Source organism: Xenopus tropicalis, chromosome 4 (genome assembly GCF_000004195.4).
Source record: "Xenopus tropicalis strain Nigerian chromosome 4, UCB_Xtro_10.0, whole genome shotgun sequence".
Lineage (NCBI taxonomy): Eukaryota > Metazoa > Chordata > Amphibia > Anura > Pipidae > Xenopus > Xenopus tropicalis.
This window is the reverse complement of record NC_030680.2, coordinates 52,358,324-52,385,831: the sequence shown is the minus strand read 5'-3', so window position 1 is coordinate 52,385,831 and position 27,508 is coordinate 52,358,324. Positions and strand designations below refer to the sequence as shown.

The 27,508-nt window shown below is 38.7% G+C and overlaps 1 protein-coding gene across 1 annotated transcript; it reads left to right on the top strand.

Moving 5' to 3' along the window:
- Window positions 1–93: 93 nt before the first annotated feature.
- Window positions 94–27,443, top strand: dnaaf1 (dynein axonemal assembly factor 1). Its single transcript, XM_004913536.4, has 12 exons — window positions 94–552; window positions 1,434–1,518; window positions 3,468–3,559; window positions 4,538–4,759; window positions 4,882–5,048; window positions 5,677–5,798; window positions 5,908–6,074; window positions 11,621–11,911; window positions 12,285–12,391; window positions 13,640–13,708; window positions 24,498–24,819; window positions 27,216–27,443. Exons 1-12 carry the CDS (start codon window positions 450–452, stop codon window positions 27,305–27,307), a joined length of 1,839 nt encoding a protein of 612 aa, XP_004913593.2. The 5' UTR covers window positions 94–449; the 3' UTR covers window positions 27,308–27,443.
- Window positions 27,444–27,508: the final 65 nt, after the last annotated feature.

Genomic DNA, 27,508 nt, shown 5'->3' with positions numbered 1-27,508 from the left:
GTGAGAATCCCTATAATACACCTGCCCGTCTACGTAAAGTACTGTACACCCACCAACCCCAACCTACCTAACCCCTAGGGCTTCCCGCCCTGCAGGACTAACACTGGGTACATTTCAATTCTAATAATCCGACCCAAGGCTGTTCACTCTGCTTTACGGAGGATTTAGAAGAATTGTCTCTTACAAAAATTTAGTCTCAATCCAGCCCCACTCTTCGGCCCAAACAATTAACTCAGTTGCTAGGACAAGACATTTCCGGTTGCCGCGAATTCTGGGAGTTTTCGCTCTCCCTGAATCCGCGTTGCCATAGTAACAGGAGACGCCGAACGTACTGCTGTTTTAGTTGTAGTTTCTCAATCGAGCGATTCCTATTCATTGCATTATAGGCTGCGTGTTTGCGGGTGCTCGTTAGTTTTCTCAGGGGTTGCTCGTCTGTGTGCAGGAGAGAGATGCAGTCAGTCTGTGCTGAGTTTGTTGAAGAGAAAGATCGCTGCCAGATAATGAATTCACTTCCTAACGAGCACTGTGTGACCGACGGAAATGCTGCACCAGGTACAATAATATTGTCTAACTCCAGACAGCATAACCTTTGTATGTAGGTATGGGACCCGAAGGGTACCCACTCCCTTTAGCCTGACATTTAATAACAAGTGCTACATGTCTATTTGAGTTTTAAGATTTTGGTCTGTTAAATGTAATGCAGATATTGATACTCTGGAACAGTTTCCAACTTGTCTTTTGCCTGTATAGAAAGATAAGTAGCAAAATGTAACAGTAACAGAGCTATAGTACTGGGGCTTTTGGGGGCTTCCCCCCCCCCCCCTTATTTGAAAGCTGCAAAGAGGCAGAAGAGAAAGGCAAATAACTCAAAAACTAAAAATAATGATAGCCAGTTGCAAAGTTGCTAGGAATAAGGCATTACATAACATACCAAAAGTTAATGTAAAGGTGAACCAGGGAAGTGGAAATATATAGTGGAAACATAAACTGGCAAGTTTAACCACAAGGCCTCATTCATATGACAGATTTTGTTATGTTTTAGTAAGGACTACTTAGTAATGCTTTTTTTTTTTTTTTTTACATTTATCACAATAAATGGAGTAAGGCATTGTTTATGCCACCAAAAAAAATAATCGAAAAATCTGGGTGACTCTATCTTCTTGGTAGTGCAGAGATAAAGGGTATATACATTAACCCTTGTGTGCACAGTATTGTATGAAAAGCTAACCTTTTAATGCTTAGCTTGAATAAGAGCTTTTCATATACAGAATAGGGCAAAACACACAAGAAATCTTTTTCCTAATTCCGAAAAACAAGTGAAAGTTGGCTGCCTATGTACAGTTCAGAGCAAGTTTGCTAAAGATGTAACACTCCAATTAACAGGACCAGATGCCTACTGTTAACCGTTTATTTACTTTACTTTTTGTGTACAGTCTGCAAACCTTTGACTGGAAGTAACTGTAAAAAAAGTGGGGACTGTGAGGACAGCAGCAACAAGGAGAAGGAGACTGGGCCTAGGTAATAACTATGCTGGTATTTTTTCTTTCCTTTCCTTATATATATATTTCTCACAGAAAAGTATTGCAGTAACACATGTTTTGCTATACACATGTTTATTCCCTTTTTGTGTATTGGAACAGAAAAAAAAGGGAGGAAAAAAAGCAAATTGGACATAATGTCACACAAAACTCCAAAAATGGGCTGGACAAAATTATTGGCACCCTTTCAAAATTGTGGATAAATAAGATTGTGTCAAACATGTGATGCTCCTTTAAACTCACCTGGGGCAAGTAAGTGTGGGCAATATAAAAATCACACCTGAAAGCAGATAAAAAGGAGAGAAGTTCACTTAGTCTTTGCATTGTATGTCTGGACAACAGAAAGAGGAGAAGAGAACTTTCTGAGGACTTTAGAACCAAATTTGTGGAAAAATATCAACAATCTCAAGGTTACAAGTCCATCTCCAGAGATCTAAATTTGCCTTGTCCACAGTGCGCAACATTATCAAGAAGTTTGCAACCCATGGCACTGTAGCTAATCTTCCTGGGCGTGGATGGAAGAGAAAAATTGATGAAAGTTTGCAACGCAGGATAGTCTGGATGGTGGATAAGCAGCCCCAAACAAGTTCCAAAGAAATTAAAGCTGTCCTGCAGGCTCAGGGAGCATCAGTGTCAGCGCCAACTATCCGTAGACATTTAAATGAAATGAAACGCTATGGCAGGAGACCCAGTTGGTCCCCACTGCTGACACAGGGACATAAAAAAGCAAGACTACAGTTTGCCAAAATGTACTTGAGCAAGCCACAATCCTTCTGGGAAAACGTCTTGTGGACAGATGAGACCAAGATAGAGCTTTTTGGTAAAGGAGATTCTACTGTTTACCGAAAATGAGGCCTACAAAGAAAAGAACACAGTACCTACAGTGAAATATGGTGGAGGTTCAATGATGTTTTGGGGTTGTTTTGCTGTCTCTGTCACTGGGTGCCTTGAATGTGTGCAAGGCATTATGAAATTTGAGGATTACCAAAAGATTTTGGGTCACACTGTAGAGCCCAGTGTCAGAAAGCTGGGTTTGCGTCTTGGGTCTTCCAGCAGGACAATGACCCCAAACATACGTCAAAAAGCACCCAGTAATGGATGGCAACAAAGCGCTGGAGAGTTCTGAAGTGGCCAGCAATGAGTCCAGATCTAAATCCCATTGAACATCTGTGGAGAGATCTTAAAATTCCTATAAAAGAGACCTGGAGCAGTTTGCAAAGGAAGAGTGGTCCAAAATTCCCAGTGAGAGGTGTAAGAAGCTTATTGATGGTTATAGGAAGCCACTGATTTCAGTTATTTTTTCCAAAGGGTGTGCAACCAAATATTAAGTTAAGGGTGCCAATAATTTTGTCCAGCCCATTTTTGGAGTTTTGTGTGACATTATGTCCAATTTGCTTTAGACCCTGGAGTGCGCTTACTATTCGTTGAATTTGTGATATATCCCAAGCTGCACCCGGGCACTATTCTACAGCGGTTTATGGAGAAGTCTGGAGTGCGGATCGTTTTGTTGAGATATATATATATATATATATATATATATATACAAGCTGTTCATGCGTTTTTAATACACAATTGACCTTTTTGGAATATAACTCGGTGTTGCTGGTCTTTTTGTGTGCGTATATATATATATATATATATATATATATATTGGCTTATTCATTGATACACTTTAAGACTTAACCTTGTATTAGATACACTGTAGATTTAGTTCCTTTTGAAGAACTGCAGTATACTCCAGTGGTAGTAGTATTATTTATATTAAGTGTCTGAGTGATATGTACATTGGTGTTTGATAATTAATTAATGATTACATGCCTTGTTATATCCTGCAGTAGCTGCTGATAAATATGTAAGTTGAAATTATCAGGCACTCTCCCCTTTACAATTTGTTAAAAATACAAAATAATTACCTTTTTTCTTTTTAAGGATGACCAAAAAGGTCTTGCGAGAGATTTGTAAACAGCAGAAACTATACAGCACACCATATTTAAACGATACGTTGTATCTCCACTACAAAGGTAAGTGATGGGAAATATAAGTGGGGAATTGCTTAGCTGTATAATAAGGATGTCCACTAGAATGGTTTTCAGCAGAGAATGCAGAGAAATTCATGGGTGTTGAGGAAAAAGATGGAGGCACCTTAGAAAACAGTACAACATAATGTTTTTCTGTTTAAATGTATGTGTAGCCATTACAAAAGTTGCGCAAAGTTGCGATTTTTTCGTAGCATTAAAACTTGCGCGAAACGTTGCGCCTTTTAAGTTTTAACACTACGAAAAAATCGCGACTTTGCGCAACTTTCGTAATGGCTACGAAAAACTCGCGTTTTTACGCAAAAATCATAAAGACGCCGAAAAAATCGCAAAAAATACGAAAAAATCGCAAAATTACCGAAAAAGTCGCAAAATGTTCGTTTCCAATCGGAATTTTTCCAATTCGGATTCGAAATCGTGTCTTAGTAAATCAGCCCCTAAGACTATGCTTTAAAAATTCTGTCTGGAAAGCATACCATGTGCCATGGCATTTATAATTCTTTTCAATGAATGGTTATTTTTGAGAGAAAATGCCCTCTGTGCCATTAACCTAAATGTTTTTAAAATATGCAGTTGAATTGTATTTGATTCTGTTTTGTATTTTTGGTCCTGTAAGTAATGCCAGTGGCACATGGGGACAAAACACCCTATGTGCCTTAAAACCCTATAAAATACCCACCTTAAAGCATGATAGACTTCTAAGAACAAAAATAGGCTGGTGTGTACCAAGACATAGTATCCCTATGCAAGAATAATAAGTACATTTAAAAATTTGTTTCCTAAAGTAGACCATATTATTTGTAGGTAAACATAAAGAAGTAATCAGGCAACTGTATAATACGAGACAAAATAAGGCTGAAATTCCTTTGTGTAAATGAAGTTTTATAACTCTGCAATAACATTGCCACATTAAATTTAGGATATAATGAATTTGTTGTTATCTACTTTTAATTCCATACCTAGGATTTATGTGTGTTGAGAATCTAGAAGAGTACACAGGCCTGAAGTGTTTGTGGCTAGAATGCAATGGTCTGACGAAGATTGAAAACCTGGATGCACAGACTGAGCTGCGGTGTCTCTTCTTACATCAAAACTTGGTTCACAAAATTGAAAATCTTGACCATTTGCAAAAGCTGGACACTCTCAATCTTTCCAACAATTGCATCAAGACCATTGAAAATCTATGTGAGTGGCTAAATTTGTTAGTGTGAAATCAGACTAACAAATTTAGATAATATCTTCTACTGTAAAATAGGGCACTAGTAGCCATCCTGCTGTAGTCAATAATTCATTCTGTGTGTTTCCAGCATGTCTCAAGGTTCTCTCAACCCTTCAGATTGCTTACAATCAGTTGCATACATTAGAAGATGTACAGCACTTGGAGGATTGCCCAAGCATCCGGGTCCTGGATCTATCCCACAATAAACTGGATGACCCTGCAGTAATTAACATCCTTCAGAAAATGCCAGACTTGGTATGACTTAGACAGGCAGTGTTGTTCTGTAGCTTTAAAGAAAACATGGGCTTTTGATCATTTACATTTATTTTTTCTGAAGCTGTTCTTTTAGCACACCTTTTAATAGCTTGTTCTTATTTTATGGGATTAAAAGGTACAAAAAGATTTTAGTTCTTATGCACATCTAGTTCAAAGTGGGCATGAACAGCAGGACAGTGCCATTCTCAACATGCTACATCCTGTCAGTATTTAGAATTGCCATAGGTAAAACAGAAACTTTTTTTTTCTCTCCAAAAGTATAGTTTCTTTCAGAACCATGCACAAGGGATAGCTAGGATGAGGGACAAAACTGACAGTGCTGTGTTCACCATCACACAGACCAGGGGTGATTTGTCACTGAGGGGTTGCTCATCAGTAAGCTTCCCCTCAGTATTTTAGGGTTTCTTTCTCCTTGAATTTCTTATATTCCTTGTATCCATATAGAAATATGTGGAGAATCACAAAATACATTGCTATTTCAAGGGACAATTTAAACATGTAAAATAAATCACTCAAATTTCTACTTTTGTTGATGTTAGATGATTTAAATGGCTAAAAATTGTTTGACTTCTAAATTCTAAAATATATTTTGTGTTGCTTCTTTTAGCATGTTTTGAACTTGATGGGAAATGAACTTACAAAGAAGATACCCAATTACAGAAAAATAGTCACAGTCCAATTACAAAAGTTAACTTATTTGGATGACAGACCAATCTTTCCAAAAGACAGGTAACTATGCCATGTCTATAATTAATTTTTTTCATATTAAGTTGGTGGTGGTGGGCAGCTGCAGCATGAGTGCTATTTATGGTTTTAAAAACTTGCATGTAATTTCCAGGGCTTGTGCTGAAGCCTGGTTTAGAGGTGGTCGAGAAGCAGAAAAAGACGAAAGAGAACAGTGGGAAACCAGAGAAAGAAAGAAGATCCAGGATAGTATTGATGCTTTATCTGAGATCAGAAGGGCAGCAGAGGAGAGAAGGAACCAAAAGGAGAAAGAAGAGAAAGGTGTTAAATAAATGCCCTTTATTTTATTTTGTATTTAGTACAGTGGGTTCAGCACTAATATTTGTACCAGTTTTCTATTTATTACATAGTTACATAGGGTTGAAAAAAGTCCATTAAGTTCAATCCTTCCAAGTAAACCCAGCACACTCAAACCTATACTAACCTATTTATACGCTCACATACTTAAACCATGTATACCAACATTAATACTAACTGTAGGTTTTAGTATCACAATAGCTTTGGATACTATGCGTGTTCAAGAACTCATCCAGGCCCCTCTTAAATGCATCAACAAAATCTGCCATTGCAACATCACTAGGAAGGGCATTCCACAACCTCACTGCCCTCACCCTGAAAAACCACCTACGCTGCCTCAAATGAAAGCTCCGTTCCTCTACTCTAAGGGCAGTGGCACACCGGGAGATTAGTTGCCTGTGATAAATCTTAACTACCGCGGGTGACTAATCTCCCCGACATAGTATCCCGCCGGCAAGAATGGGAATTGCCGGTGGGATGGCATACGCATTGCTTCAGTCGCTAGTTAACTTCGGAAGGAAACTTCGGTTCAGTTCTCTCAATAGTTAGCCTAGATTCTCCCGATATCACCCACCCGTAGGTGGGGGATATCGGGAGAAGATCCGCTCGCTTGGTGACATGGCCAAGTGAGCGGATCTTAAGGTGTATGGGCTTTAGTGCTTATGGCTGTATTTACATAGACCTTTCTGACAAAGCTTACTTCGTTTTTACCTTTCTTTCTCCTTTAAGTTCTTTATTGTTCAGAGAGGGTTGATTGAAGGTTTTGTACACTAAGCTGAGGGTTCCCAGTTGTAGCAGGAATTGTCGACTTATGGCTTCCAGGCTTGATGTTCTTAGGGTATTTTGTTCACATTGCTTTGCTTGATGTTGTATATAGTGAGCCAATTGTACAGCTTTGAAATTTTCTTGTGGCGGAGGTTGAAATTTTTCCATTATTTGCAGTAGAGTGCATGGTTTGCCACGTTTGGTCAGTGAGTACAGAGTTGTTACCCCTTTGCTGGTCCACCATGAGAATGTTCGCTTGGAAGATCCGGGTGGGAAGAAGTCCTAGTGATTTATCAGAGGGATTAATGGTGATGGCATAGAGATTAAATGGAACTTATTTTGTAGTGCATGCCATATATGAAACATGTCCATTGTGATTGGAGATGGGTCACCAAGGTGATTGAAGGGTATCTTTTGTAACCACATTATAATTATAATATAATTATAATATTATGAGTATGGGTATATCAGGTAATCTTCTATTTGCACCCACAATGGGGCGTGAGCTCCCACATGTGTGGGTGCAGTTTGCGTTACTTTGGCTGCCCAATAGTATTTTCATCAAACTGGTTGTTGGAAGGTCTCTATTTGCTTTGTGTAGATACGCTGTTTGCTTAGAAATTCTTGGGTGCTTGTTTCGCTACATGAGTTTGTGCAGATCTTGTGATGGTACTTTTGTAGGTAAAATTCTAAACTGATAAAGGATCTTTGGCAACAGTCCCATTTTAACACAGTGTATTCTTCTGATCCAGGAGATATTGTATTTGTCCCCTTTTAGCAGATCTTGTGTTAAAGATTTGATTAGTGAGGGGAAATTTAGTCTTATAGAGTGATGCTAAATGGGGTCTAAGTTTAACTTCTAGATATTGTAGGGATTCAGTCTGTATTTTAAACCCAAAATTAAATTCTGTAAGTTTAAGTTAGCATTTCAGATTTGTCGGGGGTTAATTGTCAATCCAGAGACTTTTGCAAAATGTTAGGTAATGAGGTGAGATGTTTTGTTAAGTGTACCTATAAATCATCTGCAAATCAAGATAATTTATATTCTCTGTCCTTTATTTTGAGGTCTTGAACAACATTTTCCCTGCTCTTGTTAGGTTCTCCAACGCTAGGGTAAATAGGACAGGGGATAGGGGGCACCCTTGTCTTGTGCCTCTGTGGATATTTATATATCCCAAGTGGCTGGTGGTCGGTAGGTTGCGCTGAGCTATAGTAGTGCAGTAGTATATTCTTAATGATGATAGGGTCGAGTCCTATAGAATCAGTTAACATGTGCTTACACAGTGAAAATAGCTTCTTTCAGCCCCAGGTGCACGCTGTACCCACTGCCCGGGCAGATAAATACAAAAATGAAGAACACAGCAGTTTTGAAAAATGTTACATAGTTACATAGTTACATAGGGTTGAAAAAAGACCAGTGTCCATCAAGTTCAACCCATCCAAGTAAACCCAGCACACTTAACCCACACCTACCAATCTATACACTCACATACATACACTATATATACAACCACTAGTACTAACTGTAGATATTAGTATCACAATAGCCTTGGATATTCTGATTGATCAAGAACTCATCCAGGCCCCTCTTAAAGGCATTAACAGAATCTGCCATTACCACATCACTAGGAAGGGCATTCCATAACCTCACTGCCCTCACCATGAAAAACCACCTACGCTGCTTCAAATGGAAGCTCCTTTCCTCTAATCTAAAGGGGTGACCTCTGGTGCGCTGATTGTTTTTATGGGAAAAAAGAACATCCCCCAAATGCCTATAATCCCCTCTAATGTACTTGTACAGAGTAATCATGTCCCCTCGCAAGCCTTGTCCCCTTTATCAAGCCTTGATAAAGGGCTGGAGGGAAGCCCGAAACGTTGCCTTTGGCACTTGAGTAAAGATTCACATTTTTCAAAACAACCAGAGTGCTGCTGTTTTCTTCATTTTTGTATTTATCTGCCAGGGTCGAGTCCTATAGTTTCCAAGAGAGTAAATAGGTAACGGCAGTCTAGCGTATCGAAAGCTTTTCCAATATCAGGTGCTAGCGAGCACAAAGGGGTATGTGTTTTATATGCATATGCAGTCAAATTAAGAGTTTTTTGTATATTGTTAGGGGCTTGCCAGGATGGGACATATACTATTTGGTCCTGATAAATTATGGTAGTTAAGATCTTATTCAATCGAGAGACTAATATAGTAGTTAATAATTTTATGTCTATGTTAAGAAATTAAATTGGCCTATAATTTTTGGGGGATAGTGGATCTTTTTGTTTTTTGTTATTATTGTTAATCTTCCTTTATTCATTTCTGGTGGGAGAGGGTGGCCTATAGTAATGTGTTAAAAAAGTAAATGAGGGATTAGTTGGCTTTAAAATTGTTTTATAAAGAGAGTAAAAGCCCCTGGACCTGGGGCTTTATTTAATTTTAGTTTTTTAATTGTTTGTTTTATCGCCTTCTATGTTTGGTTTCTAGAGTTGGGGTTAGTGCATATTTTTTGAGAAATGAGTCTGTAGCTGTGGTGTTTATGTCATTCATGGAGTTATAGAGTCATTGATAATAGGTCATAAATGTTGATGCTATCATCTTGGGATTAGAGGAGATATGTCCATCTTGTTTCTGATTTTTTTATATAATGTTGCATTTGCTATGAGATTTTAGTAGATTAGCCAGCATCTTATCTGGCTTGTTAGCATATACAGGTAGATAAAATTTATGATTAGTTTTGTGGATGGCATGTTCTGCACTTGCTATTTGGCAGGCTTTTAGTTTTTACTTTGTTCATGTGATTTCGGATGCAAGGAGGGATTGTGTTTGTAATCTTTCTTTCATCTTTCTAGATGCATACTGGATCAAACAGCCCCTAATGGATGCTTTATGTGCTACCCATACCCAAACTGGAGATGTTTCGGAATTGGAGTTTTTTTTAACAGGAGCGTTTCCTGTGAAATATATTTAATGCAATCTGGGTCATCTAATAAGCTCTTGTTTAATCTTCACACGGGGCGAATGGGCGAAGGGGTCTGTAGATCCAGTACAGTCATCGTTAGGTCATGACTATGCACAACGTTATGGTCCCAGCCGCTAAACCAGTGAAACATATATAAAACATGTTAAGAACATAAAAGTAAAACTTGGTGTGTTACAGTAAGTTAACACTTGCAGGTAATCACTAAATCACCTTTCTCCTCTGGGAGGGGACACAGAGAGGTGCTCTCAGTGGGGTAGCAACTTCCCGTTACCACCGGGTTCAGTGGCAGATTAGGCGATTATTGCCCTATGTTAATAAAGAAGGATATGGTACATTATTAGCATTACCGTGACTGGATTTAAAAATGTTTTTGTCAATAAACTGCTGAAATGTTGATCACAGGATTTTTGGACGTCTCATGTCCGAGGAGTAACTAAGGTGGCAGTATCTGTAAACCTCAGATGTGGTCTCCATTGACTCCTGGTCTAGGTGGTCTTTGTTCCTTAGAAGGGTAACTTAGAAGAGGCCGTTTCTGTTTCTGTATTAGAAGTGATCGTAGTCCACTATGGATCTGGATGAGGTGAGGTAAATGATGACCGTCTGTCTGTATCCAAATTTGTTGTGGTACCTTCTACCCGCTTCTGGCATATGAGTTTTATGGCTCTGGCCTTTCCATAGGAATTGTATAGTTAACACTGCTGTATAAGTGTAGTAGTAACTGGTTTCGTTTGGCGTTGCTTTTGAAGGGTTGTAGGTGAAATTTTTGTGTAAAGTTGTATGTTGTATGGTAACTTATATTTGGGGGTCATGTGGGCTCCTTGTAAAGCTAGGTCTCTTATTTTCACATGATGTAATTTTAGCACAATGTCACTGGGTAAACTGGGTTACGCGAACAGCCCAGAGCTCTATGTATTATTTCTGTATGTAAATGATTGTCAGGGTAATTGGGAAGTAGCTGATGCAGTACCCCTTTCATTAACTGTAAAAGGTATGTTGCTGATTCTGGGACCCTTTACTTGCAGGTTACCTCTCCTTGTTAACTCACTTTTAAATAGAGTCTTTACTGTTTGAAGTGCAGCCTGTGTTTCTCTGGAGAGAGGTGGTGGGTCTATGTCCTGCTCTTATTCTGTGCACGTTGGTAAAGATGGCGCCTGTGAGTTTTCTATAGAGCTTCACTGAAACATCAACATCTGTAGTTGCTGTTTCATTTTTGCCAATGGCGGTGCCATCACTGTGAGCAGGAGTTTATTATTTAGCATTCCTGTGCTGATCTTGTGTGGTTTGGCCAATATTTTCCACTATTTAATGTGGTGTGGGTACGGAGCCTTCACAGACACATCTTGCCTGGTGTGCTGCGTGCATGTTCCCCCCAGATTCTGCTTTTTTAATGGCTTTTGGATATTCAACATCCTTTTTTTGCCCTAGTTGACATTCAAAATGCTTTGTGGTTGCTGGATTTATAGTAATTATTAGTTTAGAGAATTATTGTTAGTAATGTTGTTCAATATTTTATTTTATATTTCAGCCCATTTACTGTTCATTTGTTCATTCAATCTGCTGTTGTTAAATGGGTAGAACAGAGACCAAACATATTCATTCAAAAACCATAACAAAGATGATATATTTGATGATATATAAAGTTTTAAAGAACCTTCATTTAAAATCAACCTACAGTATAGGTAAACATGAGCATGTTGTCAAATTCAATGATAACAGCAATTGGCAAGCACCCTTTTCTCCAAATAGTTGCTCTGTCTAAAACTTTGTTATTATTTGAAGGGGAGCAGCCCAAAGAAATTGAAGAAAAGCAAATGGGTCATTACCAAAATGAGGAGTCTAAGGAAAAAATCCAGCAGTTTGTAAAGGAGACGTTAGAGGCTGGTGAGGAAATATGTACATATTCAGACATTGGTGAGAAGAACTCCCCCTCTGGTGCTTGCACCCCAAATGTTAGTATGCATGAGCAGGGACAACATGAATTATCACCTGGTGGAAAACTAGAAGTCATTTACCAAAAGGAAGCTAAACTTCATCAGCAGTCCACATTATGCACAGCTGAAACAGGACAAGGTATGTTGTTAAAAGTATATATAGGGAAGATACTCTAATAGTGTAGTGCAACCTTTAATATGCACTATTATTTAAAGATGGCAATACAGATGTTTATATTAATAACAGTTCCTATACAGCCTGTGTTTTACACATTACAACTATTTAATTGCCAATAAGGCTGTTTTGTAATGCCATAACCGACACTCCCAGTAATGGCCCCATTAAAATTGCTTTTGCCTACACAGTGGTCTGCAAGCTCTGAAGCAAGCTACAGTCCTTTACTACATCTGTACAATAAATTTATAATAGTTCCTAATTAATTTAGATATCACTCTTATAACACATCATTCTACCCTGTGTTACAAATGCCCTGTTTTTATTTTTCACAAAGTCTCACCTGTGGACTTGAAAGGTCAGTTTTCCTTAACAACGCGCCTGGGAGATGAAGAGGATGTCGAAACCATTCCCCTTAGAGAGACAGAAAAGCTATTTGTTGATGTATGTAAGATCATGCTTCATGCTTTCTTGTGGTATTTTTTGCACATTGTTTGTACCACAGTTACATTTCCTGGCTCTCTCAGTTAATATTTTGATGACAACAACTGATAAAACAGCCTGGCTGTATATTGTTTTCTCCCAAATGACACTAGGGTCTTAGGATTTGTAATTCATATTTTTTTTTCTACCAGAAAAATCTTTTTATGGCATTCAGTCTCTTTTTTAACTAGTAGTAATTGCCTTATTGTTTTATATTCCTGTCCAGACAGAGAATTTGTGGGCCAATGGTCAGATCATATTTTGGGCCCACAGAGACCTGCTAGGCAAGGACTGCATTTTCATGTTGATGTGGTCCCAATAGATATCTGGCCACAGTTGGCAGCTTTTACCGGCCTGTGTATATCTGGTATGTGACATTCAATCACAATAGGTTTATTAAAACGTTGTGTTTTTTTAACTGTAACCAGTTTTGTTTTTTTAAATTCTCCCAACTTTCACTTTTATCACTGAACATTTAAAAAAGCTAATTAGCTGTTCATGATAGATGAGGCATTTTAATTGCTCCAGACATCTCTGAATAAGCCATCATTTTCAAAATGCATGGAACTTTGGTCAGAAGTGATATAGCACTACCAGTTATTGACATAGATGCAGTAATGCGGGTTCCCAGCTTTTATAACATGCACATAGTTCTACTATAGAGGATAATGTACCCTACTTTAATTTATAAGGCTATTTGAAGTCATTGATAAGTAGTACCATATAAAGATAAGGGAGCAATTCCCTTTCTCAGTATGGAGTTTCCTGTGACTTGTAAAGTTTCACAGCCACTTCTCCTGCTACTGGCCACTTGAGATCTTCTGCCTGCTGCAGTGGGTTTAATATATGTGACAGCCATTTAGAAGGATGCCATTTACAGCATAGTACATAAACATTTTCTATATTATAAGAGCCTTTCTTTAACTATCAGAAGAAAAGTCTTTACCTGCATTGCTCTTTCTAAGATGTTCATTTGTATTTTCTATTTATTCCTTTGCCAAACCAACTTAGTAAGTTACATATTTCTCTTTGCATGCATGCAAAATTGGAAGTTAATTTCTCTACCTCTTTAGATTGCTATGTGCTGTAAATGTGTGATTCTTGAGTGCTACTGGCATTTGACGATTTTTATTCCTGTGCTTTCTAATGCTCATGAACTTTATGTATCAATGTATTTACCATGTCTAACATGAGAAGTTTTTTTTTTAGGATTTGCCAGATTTAGAAGAAGTAGATGTTCCGGAACTTTTTGCAAGCGACAATGCAAACATGCATAAGGTAATTTGATTTTCTGATTGTCTGTAATATGGCCTGAACATCTTTACAAAATTCTTAAAGGGGAGCTATCATGAAAATGAACATTTAAATATGAGACTCATCTCATGCAAAGTAGGGACGTTCTAAATATAGTGCCCAACGTAGTTGGCCAGGTAGAATTTTTTTCAATATATGGACAAACAATCCCTAAAGGCAGGGCATTTTTAGTAGCTTAATGTACAAAATGCATGTCCTATAAACCATTAGGTGGGAGACTACGACAATAGAATAAAACTATGTCCTATTCAGTCACTTAATATCAACATATATAGAACCATAAGACATTTTGTACATTAAGCTACTAAATAATGACCTGCCCTTTAAACAAAACAGGGATTGTTTGTTCGTATCTGCTTAAAAATGGTTAAAAATCTAGTGGTGAGTACAACGTTCCCTTTTTTTGCTATAGTGCTTCATTAGATTAGAAGTTCAGTTTTTAGGATGTAGAAGCAATTACCACAATAGATTTAAGCATGCAGTCAAGAAGCATCCCGCAAAAAGCACATTTTTTTTTTTTTTTTATATAACAAGGATTTTTCCAACACTATTAGTATAGTCAGGCTTGAAAACATAGTCAGGGTAAACACATCAATTTAAAAGTTTCACAAACATGAAAAGTGATCTATTGTGGTATTGTTTGCCTCCCTAAGCTGACGGTCTGGGGCAGAGCACCCAGACCCAGCTTGTTACTGGTGAGCTCCTCATATTTAGGCTTTTTTACACTTTGTTTCTCTCTTTAACCCTTTTACTGCCAGCCATTTTGGTCAAAGCGGAACTTGTATTGCCAGACAGTTTTTGAACATTTTGCACTGTTTCACTTTAGGGGCCTTTCCTCGGGGGGACTTTTAGTTTACCAAGGAAAACAATATATCGTTTTTTTCAGAACAACCTAAGCTTTCAAAATATGGTAGAATTTTTGTGTAATTCCAATTCTGTAACAAGATATAGGCTTCTAAATGTCTAAAAATGCAAAAAAAATCAAATTTTCCATAATATAATCACACATACTAGAAACAAAAATTATTTTATGCACGAATATACAACTGATTTGGAAAGTCCCATGTCTCCTGAACGTGCCAATACCAAATATATATAGTTTTATGGAGATTTCTCACTTGTATAGGTCAAAAACTCCCAGCAGTACACTACCAAATTCCCAAAGCACTGCTCCAAAAAAACTGCATACTTTGGATTTCAAGGCCAAAATTCCACTAACAGAAGGTTTATCCCAGAAAATTGTACATTTTTGGAAAGAACAGATTCTGGGGAATACAGAATAGGCACAACTGTCTGTCTACTCCAAACTATCAAGTCGCAATGCTTTCCTAAAGTTATTGGTTTTTATCAAAATTTGTGATTTTTTTTAAAAATCGCTTCAAAGCTTCTAGTCTATAGTATCTTATCTCCTACAGGTCATAAAGTAACCAAATAAAACACCCTAAATATGAATGCCTGGGGTCCACTGAACAGTTTGATGCCCAATATGTATAGGTTTACCTAAGTATGTGGCATGTAGGGGCCCCAATGTGAACATACCCCATATGAACTGTCATTTCTGTCATTTCAGCTTCTGCAAAATCAACACATTTACATCATTATATGTGGGATGAAGCTAGTAAAAAGTACGCTCACCCCAGAAAGTCATATATTTTTGGAAAGTACACATTCCCCCGAATCTAAAATGGGTACCCATGTCTTTCTACTCCAAAGTACCAAGCCGCACAGCTTTTCTAAAGTTAGCAATTTTGATGACATTTCCAAAAATCCCCTCAAAGCTTCCACTTTGAAGCATCTTATCTCCCACATAGCATTAGGTACCAAGATAAAACACCCTGAATTTGAACGCCAGGGGTCCACTGAACAGTTTGATGCCCAATATGTATAGGTTTACCTAAGTATGTGGCATGTAGGGGCCCCAATGTGAACATACCCCCATATGAACTGTCATTTCTGTCATTTCAGCTCCTGCAAAATCAACACATTTACATTATTATATGTGGGATAAAGCTACAAAAAAGTACGCTCACCCCAGAAAGTCATATATTTTTGGAAAGTACACATTCCCCCGAATCTAAAATGGGTACCCATGTCTTTCTACTCCAAAGTACCAAGCCGCACAGCTTTTCTAAAGTTAGCAATTTTGATGACATTTCCAAAAATCCCCTCAAAGCTTCCAATTTGAAGCATCTTATCTCCCACATAGCATTAGGTACCAAGATAAAACACCCTGAATTTGAACACCAGGGGTCCACTGAACAGTTTGATGCCCAATATGTATAGGTTTACCCAAGTATGTGGCATGTAGGGGCCCGAATGTGAACATACCCCCATATGAACTGTCATTTCTGTCATTTCAGCTCCTGCAAAATCAACACATTTACATCATTATATGTGGGATAAAGCTAGTAAAAAGTATGCTCACCCCAGAAAGTCATATATTTTTGGAAAGTACACATTCCCCCGAATCTAAAATGGGTACCTATGTCTTTCTACTCCAAAGTACCAAGCCGCACAGCTTTTCTAAAGTTAGCAATTTTGATGACATTTCCAAAAATCCCCTCAAAGCTTCCACTTTGAAGCATCTTATCTCCCACATAGCATTAGGTACCAAGATAAAACACCCTGAATTTGAACGCCAGGGGTCCACTAAACAGTTTGATGCCCAATATGTATAGGTTTACCTAAGTATGTGGCATGTAGGGGCCCCAATGTGAACATACCCCCATATGAACTGTCATTTCTGTCATTTCAGCTCCTGCAAAATCAACACATTTACATTATTATATGTGGGATAAAGCTACAAAAAAGTACGCTCACCCCAGAAAGTCATATATTTTTGGAAAGTACACATTCCCCCGAATCTAAAATGGGTACCCATGTCTTTCTACTCCAAAGTACCAAGCCGCACAGCTTTTCTAAAGTTAGCAATTTTGATGACATTTCCAAAAATCCCCTCAAAGCTTCCACTTTGAAGCATCTTATCTCCCACATAGCATTAGGTACCAAGATAAAACACCCTGAATTTGAACACCAGGGGTCCACTGAACAGTTTGATGCCCAATATGTATAGGTTTACCCAAGTATGTGGCATGTAGGGGCCCGAATGTGAACATACCCCCATATATACTGTCATTTCTGTCATTTCAGCTCCTGCAAAATCAACACATTTACATCATTATATGTGAGATAAAGCTACAAAAAAGTACGCTCACCCCAGAAAGCCATATATTTTTGGAAAGTACACATTCCCCCGAATCTAAAATGGGTACCCATGTCTTTCTACTCCAAAGTACCAAGCCGCACAGCTTTTCTAAAGTTAGCAATTTTGATGACATTTCCAAAAATCCCCTCAAAGCTTCCATTTTGAAGCATCTTATCTCCCACATAGCATTAGGTACCAAGATAAAACACCCTGAATTTGAACGCCAGGGGTCCACTGAACAGTTTGATGCCCAATATGTATAGGTTTACCTAAGTATGTGGCATGTAGGGGCCCCAATGTGAACATACCCCCATATATACTGTCATTTCTGTCATTTCAGCTCCTGCAAAATCAACACATTTACATCATTATATGTGGGATAAAGCTACAAAAAAGTACGCTCACCCCAGAAAGTCATATATTTTTGGAAAGTACACATTCCCCCGAATCTAAAATGGGTACCCATGTCTTTCTACTCCAAAGTACCAAGCCGCACAGCTTTTCTAAAGTTAGCAATTTTGATGACATTTCCAAAAATCCCCTCAAAGCTTCCACTTTGCAGCATCTTATCTCCCACATAGCATTAGGTACCAAGATAAAACACCCTGAATTTGAACACCAGGGGTCCACTGAACAGTTTGATGCCCAATATGTATAGGTTTACCCAAGTATGTGGCATGTAGGGGCCCGAATGTGAACATACCCCCATATATACTGTCATTTCTGTCATTTCAGCTCCTGCAAAATCAACACATTTACATCATTATATGTGAGATAAAGCTACAAAAAAGTACGCTCACCCCAGAAAGCCATATATTTTTGGAAAGTACACATTCCCCCGAATCTAAAATGGGTACCCATGTCTTTCTACTCCAAAGTACCAAGCCGCACAGCTTTTCTAAAGTTAGCAATTTTGATGACATTTCCAAAAATCCCCTCAAAGCTTCCATTTTGAAGCATCTTATCTCCCACATAGCATTAGGTACCAAGATAAAACACCCTGAATTTGAACGCCAGGGGTCCACTGAACAGTTTGATGCCCAATATGTATAGGTTTACCTAAGTATGTGGCATGTAGGGGCCCCAATGTGAACATACCCCCATATATACTGTCATTTCTGTCATTTCAGCTCATGCAAAATCAACACATTTACATCATTATATGTGGGATAAAGCTACAAAAAAGTACGCTCACCCCAGAAAGTCATATATTTTTGGAAAGTACACATTCCCCCGAATCTAAAATGGGTACCCATGTCTTTCTACTCCAAAGTACCAAGCCGCACAGCTTTTCTAAAGTTAGCAATTTTGATGACATTTCCAAAAATCCCCTCAAAGCTTCCACTTTGCAGCATCTTATCTCCCACATAGTGTTAGGTACCAAGATAAAACACCCTAAATTTGAACGCCAGGGGTCCACTGAACAGTTTGATGCCCAATATGTATAGGTTTACCTAAGTATGTGGCATGTAGGGGCCCCAATGGGAACATACCCCCATATGATCTATCATTTCAGCTCCTGCAAAATCAACACATTTACATCCTTTATGTGGGATAATGCTACAAAAAAAGTACATTCACCCCAGAAAGCCATATATTTTTGGAAAATACACATCCCCCCGAATCTATAATGGGTAAATATTTCTTATTGCTACAAAGTACCAAGCTGTAAAGCTTTCCTAAGTTTGCAGATTTATATGACATTTTCGAAAATCGCATAAAAATGTTGCAATTTGCCGCATTTATCTCTCACAATTTCTTGATAAAGATCAGATAAAGACAAATCACCCCAAAAAGGAACACCGGAGGTCTACTGAACAGTTTGATGCCCAATATGCATAGATATACCAAAGTCTGCGGTATGTACTGAACCCAAAATGAAAATAGCGCATAAGGATTTCTCGCCTGCCAGCTCAGCTTTTGCACACAGAGCCCCCTGTCAGTGTATTATGTGCCAAAACTTCCCCTAACCATACAGTGACCCCCACAAAACCATATATTTTTGGAAAGTACACATTCTGACAAATCCAACAAGGGTAAAGAGTCCTTTCTACACCAAAGTACCAATCTGCAGAGCTTTCCTAAAGTTATTGGTTTTTATGACATTTCAGAAAATCGCCTAAAAATGTTGCAATTTGTCGCATTTATCTCACACAATTTCTTGCGTACAAAGGCAAGTCACCCCAAATAGGAACACCAGAGGCCTACTGAACAGTTTGATGCCCAATATGCATAGATATACCAAAGTCTGCAGTATGTACTGAACCCTAAATGAAAATAGCGCATAAGGATTTCTCGCCTGCCAGCTCAGCTTTTGCACACAGAGCCCCCTGTCAGTGTATTATGTGCCAAAACTTCCCCTAACTATACAGAGACCCCCACAAAACCATATATTTTTGGAAAGTACACATTCTGACAAATCCAACAAAGGTAAAGAGTCCTTTCTACACCAAAGTACCAAGCCGCAAAGCTTTCCTAAAGTTATCGGTTTTTATGACATTTCAGAAAATCGCCTAAAAATGTTGCAATTTGCCGCATTTATCTCACACAATTTCTTGCGTACAAAGGCAAGTCACCCCAAATAGGAACACCAGAGGCCTACTGAACAGTTTGATGCCCAATATGCATAGATATACCAAAGTCTGCGGTATGTACTGAACCCTAAATGAAAATAGAGCATAAGGATTTCTCGCCTGCCAGCTCAGCTTTTGCACACAGAGCCCCCTGTCAGTGTATTATGTGCCAAAACTTCCCCTAACTATACAGATCCCCCACAAAACCATATATTTTTGGAAAGTACACATTCTGACAAATCCAACAAGGGTAAAGAGTCCTTTCTACACCAAAGTACCAATCTGCAGAGCTTTCCTAAAGTTATTGGTTTTTATGACATTTCAGAAAATTGCCTAAAAATGTTGCAATTTGTCACATTTATCTCACACAATTTCTTGCGTACAAAGGCAAATCACCCCCAATAGGAACACCAGAGGCCTACTGAACAGTTTGATGCCCAATATGCATAGATATACCAAAGTCTGCGGTATGTACTGAACCCTAAATGAAAATAGCGCATAAGGATTTCTCGCCTGCCAGCTCAGCTTTTGCACACAGAGCCCCCTGTCAGTGTATTATGTGCCAAAACTTCCCCTAACTATACAGATCCCCCACAAAACCATATATTTTTGGAAAGTACACATTCTGACAAATCCAACAAGGGTAAAGAGTCCTTTCTACACCAAAGTACCAATCTGCAGAGCTTTCCTAAAGTTATTGGTTTTTATGACATTTCAGAAAATTGCCTAAAAATGTTGCAATTTGTCGTATTTATCTCACACAATTTCTTGCGTACAAAGGCAAGTCACCCCAAATAGGAACACCAGAGGCCTACTGAACAGTTTGATGCCCAATATGCATAGATATACCAAAGTCTGCAGTATGTACTGAACCCTAAATGAAAATAGCGCATAAGGATTTCTCGCCTGCCAGCTCAGCTTTTGCACACAGAGCCCCCTGTCAGTGTATTATGTGCCAAAACTTCCCCTAACTATACAGAGACCCCCACAAAACCATATATTTTTGGAAAGTACACATTCTGACAAATCCAACAAGGGTAAAGAGTCCTTTCTACACCAAAGTACCAAGCCGCAAAGCTTTCCTAAAGTTATCGGTTTTTATGAGATTTCAGAAAATCGCCTAAAAATGTTGCAATTTGCCGCATTTATCTCACACAATTTCTTGCGTACAAAGGCAAGTCACCCCAAATAGGAACACCAGAGGCCTACTGAACAGTTTGATGCCCAATATGCATAGATATACCAAAGTCTGCGGTATGTACTGAACCCTAAATGAAAATAGCGCATAAGGATTTCTCGCCTGCCAGCTCAGCTTTTGCACACAGAGCCCCGTCAGTGTATTATGTGCAGTAACCCCCCCCTAACTATACAGTGACCCCCAGAAAACCATATATTTTTGGAAAGTACACATTCTGATGAATTCAAAATAGGTAAAGTTATTTTTGTACACCAAAGTTACACCTGGCAAAGCTACGCTAAAAACAGATCAGGAACACTTATATAGGGATAAAATGTGATAAAACCACAAAAATTGTGCAAATCAGTGAAACAACAAAATAAGTTACATGACAGTGTAATTAGTGGCCAGAATATCTGATCCAATAGTTACGCTGTCAAAATAAACAGTTTTTAGGTAAAAGAAAATAAAAACAAAGTGGTAATATGAAAAAAAAAAAAAAAAAAAGCAAAACAAAAAAAAACCAAAGTGTTTGTGTATACATGTGTGTACATGTGTAAAAGTTGTGTGATAGTGTGTAAGTGTGTATATGAGTGTAAATAAGTGTATAAAAGTGTGAAAAATGAAAAAAAAAAAAAAAATAAAATAAAATAAAAAAATGCTAAAATGTGTGCTGTAAGTGTGTGTAAATGTATGTAAGTGTGTATAAATGTATGTAAATGTGTGTATAAGTGTGTAAAAGTGTGTAAATGCAATAAAAAAAAAAAGTCCTTACCTGTTCCTGAAGACCGATCGCCTCCTTCGTCATTTGGGCCGGCGCTGGGGGAGAGGGAGGAAGCAGGAAGCAGCAGATGCGATGCGATCGCATCTGCTGCTTCCTGGAGGGTCCTGCGAGCGATCGGTTCGCAGGACCCTGATGACAGCCCCCCTGGCACATTGCCCAGGGGGGCTGTCATTGTTAGAAGCCCTCTGCAGCGGCGGCACATGCCGCCGCTGCAGAGGGCAGCGCTTAAACGCCAACGGCGTATGAGACACGTCGTTGGCGTTTAAGCCCTTTTACTGCCAGCACGTATGCCATACGTGCTTGGCAGTAAAAGAGTTAAAATTCAGAATGAATTATTGAAGGAATGGAATACTTATGGGGAGAATGTATACTGTTTCAGATATTGATATTGACCCCCTGTAAAAAAACGCAAAATTTTTTGGTAGATTTGAAAATGCGGAGCAGATGATGAACAGTATCTATTAGCTATTTGGCTATATAGGGACACAAACAAACCTAATCTGCACAAGAATACTCCTAATCTGCAATATAAACTATAACACCAGTATTAGATCAAAGTGAATTGTTTTTATAATTAGCAGCCAATAGTAAAGACTCTTTTTGTATTTTAACAACAATGTTAAAATGTTTATGTTTTTATGACCCAGGGTCAGGTCTGTTTTTTTCCTGTCAGCATACTAGCTGCTAGTGCTTTATTTCTCTCAGCATACTAGCAAGTTTGGGAGATGACACAAAAGGAGTTTTAAAATACATATGGCGCCCTCCATAATGTTTGGGGTAAAGAGGGACACATTTTGTTTGGGACACATTTTTATTTGATTTAGCCCTCTGCTCCTCAATTAAACAATTCAGATGTGATTAAAGTACACATTCCAGACTTAAATTTAAAGTTATTTGCATACATTTCAGTTTTACCATGTAGAAATTACACCACTTTTTATACAAAGTCCCCCTTATTTCAGGGCACCATAATGTTAGCGGCAATTAGTTTCGCAGGTGTGATTACTCAGGTGTGTTGCATTGCTTTATTAGTGCAGGGATAAAATACTGAGGCTTGCTGCTACCATTTGCAGTCTGTAGTTGCCATTGTTCAACATGAGGAGAAAAGCTCTGCAAACGAAAGTCAAGAAAACTATTAGGCTAATGTCAGACCAGGCGTATGAAAAACACTTGCGGTATTTTCGCCAAGCCTTTTTTAGCTTGCCAAAAATATACGCCATATGCTTGGTCTGCCATTAGCTGAAAACCAAGAATATAACCATTAGAGACATTGGTCAAACCTTAGTATTACCTAAATCAACTGTCTGAAATATCATTAATAAAAAGGAATGCACTGGTGCACTCTGTAATCACAAAAGGACTGGTAGGCCAAGGAAGACATCCACTGCTGATGATGGAAGAATCCTCACTATGGTAAAGAAAAATCCTCAAACGCTTGTCCAACAGGTCAGAAACACTCTTCAGGAGGCAGGTGTGTCTTTGTCAGAGAATATCTGCAGAAGACTTTATGAGCAGAAATACAGAGGATACACTGCAAGATGCAAACCACTAGTTAGCCACAAAAATGTCCAGATTACAGTTTGAAAAAAAGTACTTAAAAGAGCCTGCAGAATTCTGAAAAAGGTGCAATGGACAGACAAGACTAAGATTAACCTGTATCAGAGTGATGGTAAAAGGAATGTGTGCAGACAAAAAGGAACTGCCCAAGATCCAAAGCATACCAGCTCATCTGTTAAACATTGTGGGGTGTAATGGCTTGGGCATGTATGGCTGCCACAGGTACTGGCACACTTATCTTCATTGATCATGTAATTGTTGACGGCAGTCGTACAGTTAATTCTGAAGTGTATAGAAACATCTTATCTGCTCAAGTTCCAGTAAATACCTCCTAACTCATTGGACAGCACTTCATCCTGCAACAAAGTAATGATCCCAAACATACTGCTAAAGAAACATGGGAGCAGGAGTTGAAGGAGGCTGCAGTAGAGGCTTGGCAGGGCATCACCAGAGAAGATACTCAGCATCTGGTGATGTCTATGAGTTTCAGACTTCAAGCAGCCATTGCATGCAAGGAATATGGAACAAAGTTCTAAACATGACTGCTGTAATATAACCATTACTTTGTCCCAAACATTATGGTGCCCTGAAATGAGGGGGGCTATGTATGTATGTAAAAACTGTTGTTATTTATACATACTAAAACTGAAATGTCTGGAATGTGCACATTAATCATGTATGAATTTTTTTATTTAAAATGCTAAACTGAAGAGCAGAAGGGTAAATCATCTTGTAAAGTGCTGCTCCAGCAGAATACTGCACAAAAATCTATTTTTCAAAAGAGCAAACATATTTTTAAAATGTAATTTTGAAATTTGACGTGAGTCTAGACATGTTCTAAAGCTGGCCATACAAAGGCTGATAAAAGCGTATGTTTATGTTGGCCCTCAGATGGGCCTCCCAACCGAAATCTGGCCATATCAGCCAGATGTCAATCAGGCAGGTTTTAAAATCCCATCAGGACGAGGACCGCATCGATGTGGCCCTCGCCTGATGGCCTGCATCCCATCTATGTGATCCAATCATTTGGGCCGAGGCTATCTGATATTGGGGAAAAATCTGCTCGTTTAGTGACCTTGGGTATGGCCAGCTTTAGTTTTCCATGTTTTCCATGTTCCCCACAGCCTTGTGACCTGTACTCTGCAAATTAAAGTGATTTCCCCCCGGCAGCAGACCAATGTGCACAAGATAGTAACTCCCTAACACCTCTGCTGATGTATTCAGCCTGAACTCTTAGGAGATCCTTGGGCTAATAGCTCTGCTGGTAATGTCCTGAATATTAATGAGCGGCTAAACAAGCAAAACCTCTTTCACCTCTTGTTTTATGAAAGGAAAATAGTTAAGGTATTTAGGATGACTTATTGGGAAATGTTTTACAGGCATATCATTCCAGTTGGGATCTTCCCTGCTATGTTAGCAGAGTAATTCTAATTTCATACATTTTTTTTTTCCTTCAGCAAATATACCGTCCAAAGATTGAAGTGATTTCTGGTGACAGAGAGGATAGTGATACTGAGTGGGAGAGAGAAATAGAAGAACAAGTACTGAGCAATGCGTTACATTCAGTATCTCTTACATTAACTGATCCCTTGAAGGGACAATCAGCACCTGAACTTGACCTTTCAGGGCTTAATGCAACTGTTGAGAGGGATTCCCTGACATACCCTCCTCTTAGACCACTAATCCAAGTGTTGGATTCTGAAAATTCGCATCAGGAGGAACAGGAGAAGAATATGGTTATAGAGGACATTCCGATCGCCCCTACTACAAATGTATCTGGTAATTAGTGAAGTATAGTATGCCTGCCTTTTATTAAAGGAAAACCAAAACTTCTGAATAACACTACTAGAAAGTATATTTTAATGAAAATGGTATAAATAGATGAAGTAGTGTTATGTATGGGCTGAGGTCTGCTTTCTTTTTGTTTTTTGAAGAAAACCAGGCAAAGATAAATGGCTTACCCTGCCACTTTCTGGCTCTTTCTAAAATTGAAATGAAGTGTCGCAGCCTAGAGTACCTGCTCAGCTTCATTCTTCGAGTAAGGGCTCGTCTTATGAGCATTCCTTTCTGCCTTTCCCTGTTGTCCATTTCTCTGCATTCCACCGTGGGGAAGCACAAGAAGGAACGCATCCTGTTCTTTCTAATGTGCCTGTACTCACACATGCTGTGTTCCCTATGTATTTGGTGCTTACGTGTGCCTGTGTGAGTACAGAATAGGATTCATTTTTTTTGTGCTTTACTGCAGTGAAACACAGGGAAATGGAGAAGCAAATGATCACGAGAACAAGCCCTAAAGGAGCAAGTCACATACCAACCACATTCTTTGGAGCGTGTACTCAGGCCATCAATTAAAGGAATTTCACACGCTGCTCATTCACACCGCCTTCTTTTCAATTTTGTGATATCCACTGTTTGGAGCTGCAATTGGTGGCCTTAAAGCTCTGCTGCTTTACAGTGAAGCACTAAATTATAGGCCTGTTAGTCTGACATCAGTAGTAGGAAAGCTTCTGGAAGGGGTAATAAGGGATAGGATAGTTGAATACATTGCAGTTCACAATACTATTAGTTTGTGCCAGCATGGTTTTATCCGTAACAGATCTTGCCAGACTAATTTAGTTGCCTTTTATGAGGAGGTGAGCAGGAACCTTGATGCTGGAATGGCAGTTGATGTCATCTACTTAGATTTTGCTAAAGCGTTTGATACAGTACCTCACAGAAGGGTAATGATCAAATTAAGGAATATTGGCCTAGAACATAATATTTGTAATTGGATAGAAAACTGGCTGAAGGATAGAGTACAAAGAGTGGTGGTAAATGGAACATTTTCTAATTGGGCCAGTGTGGTTAGTGGAGTACCGCAGGGGTCAGTCCTTGGTCCTTTGCTTTTTAACTTGTTTATTAATGACCTGGAGGTGGGCATAGAGAGTACTGTTTCTATTTTTGCTGATGACACTAAATTGTGCAAAACTATAAGTTCCATGCAGGATGCTGCCGCTTTGCAGAGCGATTTGACAAAATTGGAAAACTGGGCAGCAAACTGGAAAATGAGGTTCAATGTTGACAAGTGCAAAGTTATGCACTTTGGTAGGAATAATATAAACGCGAACTATCTACTGAATGGTAGTGTGTTGGGGGTTTCCTTAATGGAGAAGGATCTAGGGGTTTTTGTAGATCACAAGTTGTCCAATTCCAGGCAGTGTCATTCTGTGGCTAATAAAGCAAATAAAGTGCTGTCTTGTATAAAAAAGGGCATTGACTCAAGGGATGAGAACATATTTTTGCCCCTTTATAGGTCCCTGGTAAGGCCTCACCTTGAGTATGCAGTGCAGTTTTGGGCTCCAGTCCTTAAGAAGGATATTAATGAGCTGGAGAGAGTGCAGAGACGTGCAACTAAACTGGTAAAGGGGATGGAAGATTTAAGCTATGAGGTTAGACTGTCGAGGTTGGGGTTGTTTTCTCTGGAAAAGAGGCGCTTGCGAGGGGACATGATTACTCTGTACAAGTACATTAGAGGGGATTATAGGCAGTTGGGGGATGTTCTTTTTTCCCATAAAAACAATCAGCGCACCAGAGGTCACCCCTATAGATTAGAGAAACGGAGCTTCCATTTGAAGCAGCGTAGGTGGTTTTTCACGGTGAGGGCAGTGAGGTTGTGGAATGCCCTTCCTAGTGATGTGGTAATGGCAGACTCTGTTAATGCCTTTAAGAGGGGCCTGGATGAGTTTTTGAACAAGCAGAATATCCAAGGCTATTGTGATACTAATATCTACAGTTAGTATTACTGGTTGTATATATATAGTTTATGTATGTGAGTGTATAGATTGGTTAGTATAGGTTGTGTGCTGGGTTTACTCGGATGGGTTGAACTTGATGGACAATGGTCTTTTTTCAACCCTATGTAACTATGTAACTATGTAACTAAATTAGGATGACCGTATATATGAACAATTGTGTCTGATTACATCATGATCATCATCATCATTATTATTATTATTATTAAAAACATGTCTTATAAAGTGCCAACATATTCCTCAGTGTTGTACAATAAATAGATGTATTTACTAAACATACATACTAAAATACACTGCATAATAGATAGAAGAGGTAAAGTGTGCCCTGTTTAATAGAGCGGATGATCTAAATCCCCTTGATTTATTATTCTATTCTTGTTTCAGAGTTGGGTTACCGAAAGAGTACCCTGAAAACAGCTTCCTTTTTACATGTTCTACAAATGGAGGAAGAAGACACAGTCTGGGAATTGGACTAAAAAAAATTGATTTTTCTTTTGATTTATTTATTTACTTTTATGTCTATGCATCAGTAAGAATGAACTCTTCCCATCCTAATACACTGTATGCACTAAAGTAAAAAACCCAATAAAAACTGCAGAAATTTTGTCAAAACTGCTTCTTTTTGAGCCCAAGAAAAAATACACCTACAGTATTGTGCAGTGATCAGTGATAACCAA